Genomic DNA, 16,429 nt, shown 5'->3' with positions numbered 1-16,429 from the left:
TCACTTAACCCTCATTGCCCTGGAGAAAAACAGGTAGCATAGAGCAGGGCTCTTAAATTTTTCACTCATGACTCCTTTTTGCCTGAAAAAATTTTCCATGACCCCCAGGTATGTAGATATATAACAAAGGTATACATAACCTTTTATTGTTGCCAAATTTTTCATGACCCCCCCCCCATTCAGTTACACAACCCAATACGGGGGTCACAATTCATAGTTTAAGAAGCATTAGTATAGAGCAGCACAAAAATACTGAAGGCACCTTGAAATTCACAAAATGCAATTCCACTTGCCCATATCCTCTTTTGAATCATCTTCATTACTGGTCCAAAATGTTTGTACTGATATTTGTACCACTGCCAATCAGTTTTATATCAATTCATTGTCTTCCTTCCAGATTCATCTAGAAATGCTCTTAAGGAAACCTGCCTTAATTGGCTCTCATGCCTGAATTTCTCCCTTCCATTGCTTTGGACTGTTTTGTGAAGTGGTACTGCTTTTAATCTTCTGTCATCCATAATGTTTTGAAAAAGACCTTGTATTTTAAGCATTTATTACCCTTTCCTATCATATTGATACTTGGCAAAGAATTCAAATATTTACTAGCTGACCAATTTATGAGCCTTTTTTGGATTTCTCATTGTGGCCAGTCTTTTTTATCAGGTAAAAGTGATGATCATCAGAATCAGTATCTTTACTTTTGCCCATTTCTGATTTTTCAGGAGAACTAATAGTATGTATAATGTAAATAGTGTAGATTTGAGTTGCTATAATTGGATTAGTGCCACCTCATGTTTCTCTTTCTTCCTAATTTGTTTTTGTGAGGTGATTTTGTATTGATAAGACTGAGAGAACTGATTTTGAAATAACTTCTATATGAGTAATTAGTCATTTCCTGCCTATTATACAAGAATTTTATTTTCTGTTATGTTCTATGTTTATCATAGCCAGCACCTTCTGATTCTATTTTTGGAAAGTATTCATGGTATGAAAGCATGAGGCTTCTTAGTAGTTTGCAACCATTATCTATTTCTTCATTTGAAATAATATTGTTGAATATATATACACAAACATACATATATAATATATACATACATTGTTGCTGTTCAGTCATTTTTTAGCCAGTCTGACTCTTTGTAACCCCATTTGAGGTTTTCTTGGCAAAGATACTGGAGTGTTTTGACATTTTCTTTTTCAGCTCATTTTACAAATGAGGAACTAAGACAAACAGGGTTAAGTGACTTGCCCAGAGTCACACAGCTAGTAAGTGTCTGAGGCCAGAACTGAACTCAGGTCTTCTTGATTCCAGAGCCAATGCTCTATCCACTGTGCCACCTATGTGCCAAATACATACATATACACATATACACAACTGAGTGTCCATAGTTAAATCAATGTAGATACTCCAAAAACTGTTTGATTCTTAACACTTGCTTCCCCTTTTTCCACCATTTCATCACTCCCACAACTCATAACTGTGAAAATAGAAGGGGAGTACACAGATCTATGGATCATTTTGCATTTGTATGTACATGTTTTATGGGTCTCTTCAACTAGAGAATTCATTACCCTAGTAGCAAACATGCTAGTGCTGATTCTCTGTCCCCAGCTTGTCTGGTCCTCAGATAGACAGTAAGCAGTGTGTTGCTATACGGATACTCAAAGCCTTTCCATCTTAGCAGAACCTTACAAAACCTGTGCTTTTCTGGCAAAGCTTTCAGGGAAACAATGGTGGTCTCTACACCATGATATCGCATTGGAGAAGGACTTTGTTCAGAAATATGAAAGTACTATAGAAATATGAACAGTAAAGTATTACTTTAGAATGACATAGGGTCAAAGGAAGCCCTCCTAACTTGTAGGTTGTTAACTATGTTCAGACTTTGCCATGACAATACCTTTTAGTTCTACCAAACTCACTCAAAGGTTTCCTATTAAAGGGGAAGAATCCAGGAATGGATTGTATGGGGCTGCACCATTATTTGACTTAGGATGTGGGTCTAGAAGGGACCTTAGAGTTCATCTAGCCCAACCTCCTCACTTTCTACATGAAGAAACTGAGGTCTAGATGGATTAAGTCACTTGCCTATGGTAACACAAGTAACAAGCAGCAAAACCAGATTAAAACTCAGATCCTTTGACTTATATCTCCAAGTTCATTGTTCTTTGATAAGTTTGGTGCTCTCTCCGCTATGCTATGCTGTCATTTTATTCCACAAATTTTGAGAACTATCCCAAGTCAGAAACCAATCAACTTGACAAGTGGGAAATATAATCATTCCATATCATGAGCTTGTTATCCCACATACATACATATACCCACTCACACATACACACACATATACGTGTATAATAAGAGATAGGGACCCAACCTGTGATTTCATTGGTATAGGGAACTCCTAAGTAAGAAAACCCTTCTATCAACCTGTGTCAACACTTCTGTAACTTAGAGTCTTAGAGAATTGCCTAGGGCACTGAAAGGGTTAAGTGACTTGGTCAAAGGTCATATAACTGGTTTGTGTCAAAGAAAATACTTGAGCCCAAGTCCTCTTGACTTCGAGCTCCCTATCCACTATGTCATGTTTTTACCACCACTTTTGTTCTTTCTACTCCTCCCTTCTCCCTCTCTCTCTCCTCTTTCTCCCCCTCTCTTCCCTCTTCTCTTCTCCTTCCCCATTTCTCTCTTTCTTCTCCCCCTCTCCCCTTCCATTTCTTTCTCCCTCTCCATCTCTTCCCCTCTCCCCACTTTCTCTTTTTCTCCCCCTCTATTCTCCTCTCTTCTTCCAAATCTTCTTTTTCCCTCTTCCTCTCCCCTTCTCTTTATTCTTCCTCTCTCTTTCTCTGCCTCTTCCTCTCTTTTCTCTTTTTCTCCATATATATAAATTCCATATTTAGTTTGAATTGTTATTATATAGCTTGACCAAGTCACTTAACCCAGAAAGGTTAACTCAATTTCCCTATCCTTAAAAAGTGAAATGGTTGATCTCTAAAGGTCCTCCCAATTTTAAATCCTACAATTCTATTATCCAACATTTTCTATTTACCTTACTTGCTTCACTTCTTTACGTATTATCTTGGAGAGAATAAATGTCTTCTTCATTATTTTCTTGATGGCTACAATCTTTCCATCACTGCAATGAGAAAAAAAGATATTTAAACCCTAATTATATGAGAACAATATTGTTCTCACTTTTTCCAAAGGACCAAGCTAGGGGATAATATGTTGAGGTATAGTCCTAACAGAGAAGCCAGTTTGATCCCCCAAATGTTTTGAGTAAATATTCTGTGGAAGATACTCTTCAGTTGTCTGTAAAGGTCTAAAAGGGAAGGTGTTTGTTAAGATATGCAGTGGAAATGTTGTATTCACTGTAACTTGCCATCATTTTGTATCTGTAGTAGAAATCCTACAGATCATACTATTATCATCCTACAGATATACTAAGTCCTCACTCTTCCTTTAGGTCTTCTACAAGGATGGAGTAAGGAAGGGAGACCACCTGAGAATGGGACTAAAGGCAGGGGTGGTACTGAATAAAGCTGCAGTAGTGGGGAAAGAATAGGGCAGGCAGAAAAAGAGAGAAGAGTCAGGAAAGAAACATGACTAACAAAATATTTTCCATGGATCCTAATCTTCATATACCCAGACATTGTGATGAGCTAGATAATCTGTCCATATTGCTACTACTTCCCTTGGTTCTATAATGCACTTCCTAATTCCCCAAAGATCATAGATTTTGTTTTGTTTTTTTGGTTTTTTTTTGCTTTTTGCAGGGCAATGGGGGTTAAGTGACTTGCCCAGGGTCACACAGCTAGCAAGTGTCAAGTGTCTGAGGTCGGATTTGAACTCAGGTACTCCTGAATCCAGGGCCGGCACTTTAACCACTGCGCCACCTTGCTGCCCCAAGATCATAGATTTTGGAAGAGGCCATTGAATTAGTGGCCATTGAGTCCAACCAACCAACCAACCACACACACACACACACACACACACACACACGCATTTTCCAGATGAGGAAACAATGGTGCATGAAATTTAAGTGATTTACCCAGTTTCATACAACTACTAAGTGTCTGAGGCAGAATTTGAGCCCAGAGTCCTTCTATTGTTGAATTCTTAAGTTCTCTGTCATAGCAGTTATTAATGATTCAAAAGTAGGCCAAATTGAACCTGAAGTCGAGCAGCTCACATAAAATAAAGGAATCAAGACCTTTCCTATCTCCCACATTTTAAAATAAAAATTATTCCCTGAAGGAATACATGGTGTAGGATTTGAAGAATTCCCCCAACTACTTCTAGATCCTCTTCTTTTTTTAGGTGGGGCTTATAACTAGAAGATTTTGCTGCTAGCCTTTAGTAATTTAAAAAATTTCACAAAGTTGTTAAAGATATTCTTAAGGGAGCTTAATTAGAGGAAAAATTAGAGCATTTTATGGCTCCTGAAGGGAAGCTAGTTGGTATAGTGGATAGAGTGAAGGATCTGGAGTCAAGATGGCCCATCTTCCTGAATTCAAATGTGGCCTTAGACCCTTACTAACTGTGTGATTCTGGGCAAGTCACTTAAACCTATTTCCTCAGTTTCCTTATCTGTAAAATGAGCTGGAAAAGGAAATGGCAAACCACTCCAGTATCTTTGCCAAAAAAAAACTCCTAATAAGGTTATGAAGATATGATACAATAAACAACAACAACAAAATGGCTTTTAAAAAGTTAAGGAGGGGCAGCTAGGTGGCGCAGTGGATAGAGCACTGGCCCTGGATTCAGGAGGACCTGAGTTCAATTCCACACTTACTAGTTGTGTGACCCTAGGCAAGTCACTAACCCCAATTGCCTCACAAAAAAAAAGTTAAAGAGAGAACCACCCATTTCAGGTGTTAAAGAGACAAGGCCAGGAGCAGCTAGGTGGCGCAGTGGATAGAGCACTGGCCCTGGATTCAGGAGGACCTGAGTTCAAATCCAGCCTCAGACACTTGACACTTACTATGTGACCCTGAGTAAGTCACTTAGCCCCAATTGCCTCACCAAAAAAAAAAAAAAAGAGGCAAGGACATCAAGATCTGTAGCCACTATATCTGAATCTGGAGTCAATAATAGAGAAAACTTAGAGGTTGTCTATTTTTTTGTTGCAGATCAAAGTTATGTGGATGAATGGCAGAGGAAGATTTGCCTTAGCAGAGTTTTAGCCTTGTTTAGACAAAGACAATAAGCAGAGGAAAAGAGAATACCAAGCAGACAAACCATACCTGGGGCTCCTGCTAACACCATAACTAGGAATTGTTGTACCTGGGGCAAGAGCCACATATCATGTCCCAGAGCAATCTGTATCAGTTAGGGGATTAGGGCTGGAGAGGAAACGTCATTCTGTGGTTAGAAACAAGACTTCTGTTGGCTCTTGCTGTCAGAAAAGTTGCCCATCTCCAATATTTCCAAAGGAAATAAGTCATCTGGTAGCATCCTCTTAATAATTATCTCTTTGAAAACTCATTATTCTTAATGACTAGATCATAGGGTCATTGATTTAGAGGTCATCAAACCCAACTCCCTCACTTTATAAATGAACAAACACCATAAAGAAAGGTTATATGACTTGCCTAATTACATAACTAGTAATGTCTGAGGCAAGGGCAGCTAGGTGGCACAGTGGATTAGAGTGCCAGACCTGAAGTCATGAAGATTCATCTTCCTGAGTTCAAATCTAGCTTCAGACACTTATTAGCTGTGTGATCCTGTGCAAGTCACTTTACCCTGTTTGCCCGAGTTTCTCATCTATAAAATGAGCTGGAGGAGGAAATGGCAAACCACTTCACTATCTTTGCCAAGAAAACCCTAATTGGGGTCACAAAGAGTCAGATACAACTGAAACAACTCAACAACAAAAAGTGTGTGAAGCGGGATTGGAACTCAAGATCTTAACTTGAAGTCCAGCACTGTACCAACTATACCACTCAGCTAATGGCATGTATTTTTTTACACTTGTCATGCAAGAGGCATGATTGGGGGCAGGTGGGGGGTAGAGAGCCTGCTCCAGGGAAGAGTGATGCAAAGAATAACCTCCAAAACAAACAAGTAGATAGATGTGTTTGGGGGAAAAAACTGAAATGGGGCTAGAAGCCAATTCCCCCCAAACCCTCAAAAAATTCTGTTAGAAGTTGGAACCATCTTGTCCAATTACTCCATTTTAGAGAAAGGGAAATGAAGCCGAAGAGATCAAGTCCCTTGCCCATGGTCACAGAGAAAGAACTTTGCTTAATTCTTCCATTTTAAAGAGAAAGAAACCAACCCAGATTTAGTGTTGGAACAGGGACTAAAGGTTTAATTCATCAGCAAGTTCTCTTTCAGACAGGCTGCTGAAGTTTGGCCTTACTTCAAGGCCACCAAGCTTCTCAGAACAGTGGTCCCTGGTCTCATGATTCAGGATATGCAAGAAGGGAGGTGGGGGAGTTCACTTCAGTTCTATCTGGCAGGCTCTGGCTGCAACTTCACCTAACCTTTAGACTCGTAGTTAGAAAAAATCAAGAAACCGGAGAAGGCAAAGCTTGTAGGGAAAGGAAATGTCCTTTGGATGGGAGAGGTAGAAGGGTCCAAAGGAAAGAATGAACCCTTAATGGGCAGCTAGGTGGCACAGTGGATAAAGCACCGACCCTGGATTCAGGAGAACCTGAGTTCAAATCCGAACTCAGACACTTAACAATTACTAGCTGTGTCACCCTGTGCAAGTCACTTAACCCTCATTGCCCCACCCTCCCCCAAAAATGACCCCCTCCAGTGAGGAACAAGACTGTGTACAATTCTGGATTTTGCCTTGCCTGAAGTGCTGCTACCCTCTTCTTTAAAGACAGTGCTGAGAGATAATTCCTAAAAAGTCATCTGTATTGACAATGAAAGAACTAGCATTCCAAGACCTCGGGTCCATCATCCAGGACCACTACTTTCCAAGCCCCCAATTGTCAGATGAACCCTGAAAGATAAATCCAGAGATGCAACCATGTTGCTTCCCTTGTAACATCTCTCTCCTGTCCTCCACGGAAAAAGTCCTACAGACTTCTTTGGAGTCTCTGAGCAAATATATAGAATACTGGGTAAAATGTCCAAGAGGGAGAATAATACAAATGCTGCCCTCTATGAGTTTTCTGAGAAATGGAATCTTCTAAACTTCTTACAGAGATGTTTGGACTGCTTGAGACCAGTTTATGGAAAATGATCATAAACTGCCTCCCATCTTAGATACTAAAGAGATGGACCTTTTTCCAAGGGAAATAATGGAGAATTTTGTCAGCTATGGCAAATCAAATCAATTCCACAAGCTCCTACTACAGGTAAGACATTACTCTGGGTATGTATACAAATACCAAAATGCCCTCAAGGAGCTTACAATCCACCAGAGAATACAACATGAAAACATTTAAGTAAATAAAAGGTCATTTAAGGAGGGAAGCAACACTATAAAACAAGAGAACCAGGAAAAGCTTCTGATAGCAAGTGGCATATGAACTAATTGTTTACCACAGAGCTTCTTTTTTTAAATCATGAAAGTATTTTATTATTTTCTAGTTTCATGTAGAGATAGTTTTCAACATTTCTCTTTATAAGATTTCTAGTTCCAAATTTTTCTCCCTCTCTCCCCTCCCTCCCTCCTCCCCAAGACAGCAAGCAATCTGATATAGGTTATATATGTATAATCACATTAAGCATATTTCAGCATTAGTCATGCTGTGAAAGAAGAATTAGGGCAAAAGGGAAAGACCTCAAAAAACAAAAAAAAGGAAATCAATCTGCATCTAGATTCTATGGTTCCTTTTTTCTGGATTTGGAGAGCATTTTCCATCATGAGTCCTTTGGAACTATCTTGGACCATTGTATTGCTGAGAAGAGTCAAGTCTATCATAGTTGATCAACACACAATGTTGTTGATACTGTATACAATGTTCTCCTGGTTCTCATCTCATTCAGCATCAGTTCATGTAAGTCCTTCCAGGTTTCTCTGAAATCCACCTGCTCATCACAATAGTATTCTATTACATTCATATACCACTATTTGTTCAACCATTCCCCAACTGATGGGCATCCCCTCAATTTCCAATTCCTTGCCACCACAAAAAGAGCAGCTATAAATATTTTATTTCTCAGGGAGGGGGGAAAGGGTTGCTAGTGGAAAAAGTTTAAGAAGCCCTTGGGCAAAGGAAATAGGGAAAATTCCATTCAAGTCAATAGGCACTTCTTAAGTACCTACCATTTACTATGTGATGGGGTTACAAAGACAAAAATAAAGCAGTCCTTGCCCTAAAGAGGCTTACGTTCATTTTCAAGAAAATAATATATACATAAACATGCAATAATATGTACAAAACAGTTTCTGGTGGAAGGGCACACCTCCAATATGAAGGACAACTTGTTAACAATAGAATGGTAGTTCCAGAGGACATAATTGAAGGGTAAACTGGGATACAGACACAAACAGGAAAAATGGGTCTGAAATCAATGGGTATGTGGAATTTGGGAAGGTCAGTGAAATTCTACACCAGATAAAAGGAATTGCCAGGACACCAATCATTTTTCACCATAAAAAATGATATGCAATATGAACTATACAAAGGGGCTGGACTACTTGGATAACCTCAATTATGTTTCAGAAGACATTAGAACAACATGAGAAAGATTACACAAAATGTTAAGTTAGAAATGAGGGAGCTGTACTCTTCTCAAGCAGAAGCAACATGGATATATTTAATAGTCAATAATAGGCAATGTGGATATATTCAGCAGTCAATAATCGATTTATTAAGTGCCTACTCTATGCCAGACACTGTGTTAAGTGCTAAAGATACAAGAAAAAGAAAAAGATATATAATCTGTAATGATTGGAATGACGCCACCTACTGGAGACTTGCTGTGGGAAAGCTCCACCATGAGGAAAATGCCTCAGAGGCATTGTGGCTTTTCCTTGGCGTCAGGAAATGACGTTTGCTCATGGGTGCTGTCTATCAAGGCTACCAGCCAATCAACTTGAGGAGCCTCCTATGGTCTGGGAGGAGACAGGAAGGAGGAAAGGGAGCCTGCGCAGAGAGCGCTGGGGCTTTTTGGCTTCCTGACTTGATGGTGGTGGCGGCAGAGGACTTCACAGGAAATTTGAGGAAAGATAGGAATGCCAGGCTGTTAGAATTCTGTTCTCAATCTTTTTCTTTCTATTTTCCAATAAACCCTTAAAAACCTAAACTCGTTTTATCAGTGATTTTTAGTCAGTTTCCCCCAAAACTGGGGGAACAGATTAGAATCCACATTTAGAATCTTAAATTACACAAATCCCTGCCCTCAAGGAGCTTACAAACTAAAGGGGAAGACAAAACACAAAAGGAATCTGGAAAACCTGGAAAAGTAGTTAGAACATCGTACATGGGACAAGTACAAACCAAGTGCTTGAGAAATAGCTTACTAGGAGAGAAGACAACTTCCTTATTTGGTATTGCGCGACTTACAAATTCATCTGAGATGCTTAAGGTGTCTAAAAAGTGTACTCATGGCAAAATACACAATGTATAATTTATAAAGAAAACCTGAAATTAATTAATCTGCCCTAATAAAAAGTAAGACCTCAACTTTTAGCACAGTAACAAGAACGATAGCTAACATTTACACAGTTCTTTAAGGTTTGCAAGATGCTTTTTATATATTATCCAATTAGCTCCTCACAATAACCTTGTGAAATAAGCACTATTATTATTCCATTTTGCAGATAAGGAAAATGATGCTGAGAGAACTTAAGCAACTTGCCCAGGGTTATACATGATGTGGGGTTTGAATTTAGGTCTTCCCAACTCAAGGTTCAGGACTTTATCCACATAGCTGACTCATCTATTTCCTAAAGCCTTCACTGAAACACATACACACACACACACACACAAACACACTATAAAATAATATATTTACTAATTATCAAATAGTACGAAATTGTACTTTGAAAATATCAAACTTTGCTCAGGATCACATCACTTTGAGAATACTGAAAACTTGCAAGTCCCCAGGCTATACCTGAGATCCTGGAATAATACAACATTCAATACCCCCAGGAAAGCATCAGTAGGACCAGCCTAGACCTTCCCTCCAGATGTGCTGCAGAGTACAGTTCTAAGATCAAGTTGGAAGTCAGGAAGTCGCAACAATACGAATCAAGCAAACAAACAACAGCAACAACAAAAAGAATCCCACTATAATCAGCTATCATTGTGGCAGAGGCAAGAGAAGAAATTACTCTAAAACAATGTCTCAGGGAAAAAAAACACAGATTGGGCACAACTCAATTAAAATTCCTAGAAAGACAAAGTTAGAAGGTTTTTAAGAGGTAAAAATATTTTATAAATATAATAAAAGTAATTAAGTAAAAATTGGCAAAGAAATAAAAACTATGAAAGAAAGAATTAGAATGGGAATTAACAGCTTGGTACAAAATCTTGCCCAAGTAAAAAATTCCCTGAAAAGTAAGGTGGACTAAATAAAAGGCCATGATGGCACAGTGGATAAAGCGCCAGCCCTGGATTCAGGAGGGCCTGAGTTCAAATCCTCCCTCAGACACTTGACACTTACTAGCTGTGAGACCCTGGGCAAGTCACTTAACCCCCATTGCCCTGCAAAAAAAAAAAAAAAGGCAATGACTTCATGAGGCAACAAGAAGTGTTAAAACAAAGTGGAAGATTGACCAAAAAAAAAAAAACAGAAGGAAATATAAAGTATCTCATAGTAAAAACAACTAAATTGGAAAACAGATTGAGGAGAAAAATTTAAGAATCACTGTGGCTGAATTCCACAGCCAAAAAGGAAAACCTAGATATCATATTTCAAGAAATCTTAAAAAAAAATTGTCCAGATCTCTTAGAACCAGAGGACAAAATAGAAATAAAAAGAATCCACTGTTTAGCTCCTGAAAGAAACCCCAAAATGAAAACTCCCTACAACATGACACCCAAACCCAGAGCTTCTGAGTCAAAGAAAAATTACTTCAAGCAGCCAGAAGGAAAGAATTCAGGTACTGAGGAGCCACAATCAGGATCACCAACAATTTAGCAACCACCACTATAAAGGATCAGAGAACTTGGAATATGGTTTTCTAGAAGGCAAAGGATGTGAGCTTACAGCCAAAAAATAATTTACCCAGCAAAACTAAGTACAGTCCTACAGGGGGGAAAAGGAATCTTTAGTGAATAAGAGGACTTCTGAGCATTCCTGATGAAAAGACCAGAGCTGTGTAAAAACTTTGAAGTTAAGACACCAGACTGAAGAGAAACACAAAAAGGTAAGCATAAATGAACAATGATAAATGACTAAACAAAGATAAACTTGCTGGCATTCAATTTTGTGGAGATTATACATATGTGCCTTCTGAACTCTATTATCATGAGACTTCAAAGAGGGAGTCCAATTAAACAAGGCCTGTGCATGGTTCTGTTATGTCTTGATAATATTAAGAAAAGAATGAGGGAAAAAGGAGAAAGGAATGCACTGGCAAGGAGCAGGGAGACAGAAGGGAAAGAAAGGTTAGGGGAAATTACCTCACATAATCAGGGTGCCCAAATAGGTCACTATACAAAAAAAGAAGGAGGAGATGGAAGAAGTCAATGCAACCCTCACTTTCATCTGAACTGGTCAAAATAAGGAGAGAGACAGAGAGAGACAGACGGAGACAGAGATGGAGGGAAGGAAGGAGGGAGGGAAAAAAAGAGAAGGAGGGAGAGAGACAAAGAGAGACAGAGAGACAGAGAGAGATGGAGAGAGACAAAGACAGAGACAGAGAGAGACAGAGAAGGAGGAAGGGAAGGAGGGAGGGAGAAAAGGAGGGAAGAAGAGAGAGGAGAAGAAGGGGAAGAGAATGAAAGAAAGAGTGAAGGAGAGGAGAGATAAGGAGGAGGAGGGAAGAGAGTAAAAGAGAGAGTAAAGGAGAGAAAGGAGAGAGACAGCAACAGAGAGAGGCAGAAACAGAGACAGAGAAGGAGGGAGGGAAGGAGGGAGGTAGGGAGACAGAGAGATGGAGGGAGGAGGGAAGAGAATGAAAGAGAGAGTAAAGGAGAGAAAGGAGAGAGAGAGAGGTAGAGGGAGACTGAGAGAGTCAGAGATGGAGACAGAGAAGGAGGGAGGGAGGGAGGAGGAGGAGGAGGAGGAGGAGGAGGAGGAGAGAGAGAGAGAGAGAGAGAGAGAGAGAGAGAGAGAGAGAGAGAGAGAGAGATCCATTTCTTTGTTTTGTTTTGTTTTTAGTGAGGCAATTGGGGTTAAGTGACTTGCCCAGGGTCACACAGCTAGTAAGTGTTAAGTGTCTGAGGCTGGATTTGAACTCAGGTACTCCCAACTCCAAGGCCAGTGCTCTATCCACTGCACCACCTAGCTGCCCCTGAGAGAGATCCATTTCACTCAACGGGAAAAGAGGAGACAAAAGGGAGAAGGAAAATTAGAGGAAGGGCATGTTAAGGGAACACGGAGCAAAACAAACTCTAAAGATTTACAAAAAATATCTATAGCTCTTTTGGAGGTGGCAAAGAATGGTAATGAAGCAGTGTCCATAAATTGGGGAATGGTTGACATGTATTGGTAAATAAATGTGAAGGAATACTATTGTACCAAACTCTTATCAGTGTAATAGTCAACCAGGATTCCAGAGGACTAATGATAAAACATGGGCACCTACCTCCTGATAGGGAGGTGAAAGTCTCAGAATGCAGAATGAGACACACATTTTTTTAAGATGGCCATTGTGGGCATTTGTTTTCATTGACTATACATGTTGGTATTGAGTTTTAGCTTTCTTGTTTTCTCGAGATCAAAGATAAGGGACAGGGATAGAGGGAGGAAGGAGAAGATCTTGACTGATCAAAACACATTTGTGGAGGCAGCTAGGTGGCACAGTGGATAAAACACCGGCCCTGGATTCAGGAGGACCTGAGTTCAAATCCGGCCTCAGATACTTGACATTTACTAGCTGTGTGACCCTGGGCAAGTCACTTAACCCCCACTGCCCCACAAAAACAAAAAAACCACATGTGTGTGCATACACCAGGTGCTGAGCTAGGTGATATTAATATAAAGAAAAAAATTAAAAGGCCCTTGTCCTCAAGGAGCTTGCATTCTATTGAGCAGAAAGTGCATATAAAATCATATATAGAAAATATAAACCAAATAACTACAAGGTAGTCGTGGAGGAGGGGCACTAGGAACTTGAGGGATCAAGAAAAGCTCCATGTAGAAAGTGGTACTTCAACTTAGTCTTATGGGACACTAGGAATTCTAAGAGGCTGAGTACAGAGGGAGGTGCCTCTCCAGGCATGGTGGATAGGCAATACAAAGGCAGAGATATGGGAGACAGAATGTTGTACATACAGAACAGTAAGAAAGCCAATTTGGTGGGACCACAGAGTGTGTTCAGGGAATGTAAGGTGTTACAAAACTTGAAAGGTAGGAAGTGGCCAGGTTAAAAAGTTTAAATGCCTGGCAGAGTTTATACATGATCACAGAGGTAATGGGAAACCCATGGAGTTCATTAAGTTAAGGAGTACCATGGTCAGATCTGCACTTTAAAAAAATCACTTCAGCAGTTCTGTGAATGATGGATTGGAGTGAAGAGAGACTTGAAGCAGGGAGACCAATTAGGAAGTTATTGCAATTGCCTAAGGGAGAAGTGATGAGTACTAGAGCGGTAGCTATGGGAGTAGAGAGAAGAGGAAGGATGCAAGAGATGTTGTGAAGGTAGAAACTACAAAATATGGCAACTGATTGGATATGTAATTAATGAGAATGAGGAACCAAGGATGTCAAAGTTGCAAAGCTGAGTGACTGGGAGGATGGTGGTGCCTTCGACAGAAAGAAGAAAATTTGGGAAAGTGTTGTGTTTGGGGAGAAAGATAATGAACTCTGTTTTCCATATGTTGAGTCTGAGAGGTCTAAGAAATATCCAGTTCAAAATGTATAACAGACGAGTGATGGTATAAAACTGGAGATCAGGAGAGAGAATGGGGCTAGATATATAGCTCTGAAAGTCATCTATATAGAGATGTCGATTAAACATGGGAATTGATGAGGTCACCAAGTGAGAGAGAAGAGATGAAAGAGGGGAGAGAGAGAGAGAGAGAGAGAGAGAGAGAGAGAGAGAGAGAGAGAGAGAGAGAGAGAGAGTTAGTTCTAGACTGGAAAAAAAAACCTGTCTGGTTTAAGGGACTTCTCTGAGAACTTGCAGCTGGTTGACTCTGCTCTGGGCTTGCCCCCCTTCTCCAACCTAACATACCCACCCTGTCTTTTCTGGAACCTTCCATGTCTCATGCTGAAAGCTTTCAAGTCTCATGCCTGATCAGCCAGGGCTTCATTGGCCAATTCCTAGGATCTCCCTGCCTGTGACTTCAGAGAGGAGAAACTGATTAGATGTGCTTGAGTGAGGACCTACCTCTCATCTATAAAATTGGTGAATTAGTCAGTCAACAAGCATTTAGTAAGCACCTACTTTGTGCCAGGTCCCATGATCAAATTGCCCTGGTGGAGGAGAAAAATGATCCAAGTATCTCACTGATTGACTTAGGAGTTGTGTCAAGAGCTTAATAAAACCTAGGTGTATCAAATTTGATGTCAGTTTCTTACAGGAAAATGGTTCCTCCTTCAATAACCTAGAGACCATAATTCCTAAGAGTCTAGCAGCTTCCATGGTTATTTCCTTTTTTGTCCTTGTCCTCCCTGCTCCCATCCCACATACATTAGGTTAGGTTTTGAGGCAGCTAAGTAGTGGATAGAGCGCTGGATCTGGAGACAAGGGGCCCTGAGTTCAAATTTGGCTACATATCCTACAAGTTTGGTGATCCTGAGCAAGTAATTTAACTTCTGATTATCTTAATTTCCTTGTCTGTAAATTAGGGATAATAATAGCACCTTCCTTCTAGTGGAATGGCCCTGTCACCTGAATCAGGGATTTGTTAAGGCATCTGTGTCACCCCGTATGCCTTCCCTCCCTTGAAGAAGGTAGAACCAGCTCTTATTGATGAACACCAAGTGAGCCCAGCGCTTCTTTGTCTTGCCTACCATATAGTGTTCTGGGAATGGTGCCAACACTATTCCCAGTGTCAGCTATGACCATAGTGCCTAAGGAAATAGAAACATTTTAAGTTTTTCCTTCACAGGGCTTGGCTGAAAAGGTCACTTCTCTTTTCCATGCCTAATGTCAACTTCTGAATAAACTGAAATAAGACTTTATTCCCCTAATGTAGCCAGAGCAATGTAAGGATATTTTAGTCCTTCCTTTGAAATGTGATAATTCCTATAGTCATGAGGCACTGCTATTTGAATGATACTATAACTAACTTATTAAACGTAGGAGATACTTAGTAAATGCTTTTTGAATTGAATGAAGATATATTTGTTCCAGTCTGAGGGCAACCAAACTGGGACTCAGAGTGGGTTTCAGATTTCACAAAAGATTCAGGCAGACCAATAATGTGTAAAGTATTTAGGACTTTATGATGGGAGTCTTAACTCCCATCAAGGAAAAGAGGAAGGGAATCAACATTTATTAAGTGCTTGCTTCATCTACAATATGCCAAGTACTTAATAGATATTATCTCATTTGAAACAGCCCTATGAGGAGAGAGACCCACCTAGTACCCCAATAAATAATGTTGGCAGTGATGAGATCTGTGCTATTTTGTTATTATTTCATGCCAATACTATAATTAACAGATATCATCAGGATGTGCTGGAGCCAGCTCATCCTGGCTCTAAGCAATTGTTAAATTTTCATTGTGAACATTTGCATCTCGAAAATCAGCGAGCTAGAAATCAGGATTTGATTTATTGATTGTCTAGACTTGCAGATTAAATTTGAATATGTCACACATAGAGATACATTGACCAGAACATCCCCAATCTTTTTTACTTTAGAGACAGTATGGAAGCACTGAGCTCCAGTCTTGACTTTGACATATACTATCTTTATGACCTCAAGTAAATCATACAACCTCTATAAATTGCCAAGAATGTGCTGATTTACATTAGTAGAAAGATTTTCCTAAAATGGGAATTCTCTATCAATAAAATCAAAGAGACTAATAATAGCACCTACTTAAAAAGGTTGTTATGAAAATGAAATGAGATAGCATTTGTGAAGTACTTTACAGAACAGCATGCTATGTAAATGCTATTTATTATTACAATGATGATGAGGAATGAAAAAATTTTAAAGGATGGATTCTAAAATAAAATAAAATAAAAGATCTGGTTTCTACCCTTTGATGTATCCAAATTCGCCTAAAATTTGGGGACAAATCCAAATTCCTTCCTCTTCGATTCCAACTGTAAGTAAATTTAAAATGGAAGCTCTAGCTATATATGGGCCTAAGCTCTTCTTGAACAGGTAACATTTAATCCTTTAAACAAGAGCAGCTTTTTTTATTCTCTTGGTTTTTTGACCTTTCATCA

The 16,429-nt window shown here is 39.5% G+C and overlaps 1 protein-coding gene across 1 annotated transcript in view; it reads right to left on the bottom strand.

Annotated features, from left to right (window-relative positions):
* Positions 1 to 16,429, bottom strand: part of LOC122751601 (atrial natriuretic peptide receptor 2-like) — a 137,270-nt gene that overhangs the window by 72,428 nt on the left and 48,413 nt on the right. The window contains 2 exon segments of the mRNA XM_043998712.1: positions 3,045 to 3,131; positions 5,242 to 5,281. Coding sequence (XP_043854647.1) covers positions 3,045 to 3,131; positions 5,242 to 5,281 — 127 coding nt within the window.

This window comes from Dromiciops gliroides, chromosome 1 (genome assembly GCF_019393635.1).
Source record: "Dromiciops gliroides isolate mDroGli1 chromosome 1, mDroGli1.pri, whole genome shotgun sequence".
NCBI lineage: Eukaryota > Metazoa > Chordata > Mammalia > Microbiotheria > Microbiotheriidae > Dromiciops > Dromiciops gliroides.
Note: the sequence above shows the minus strand (reverse complement) of the source record. Positions and strands in the feature narration are given on the sequence as shown.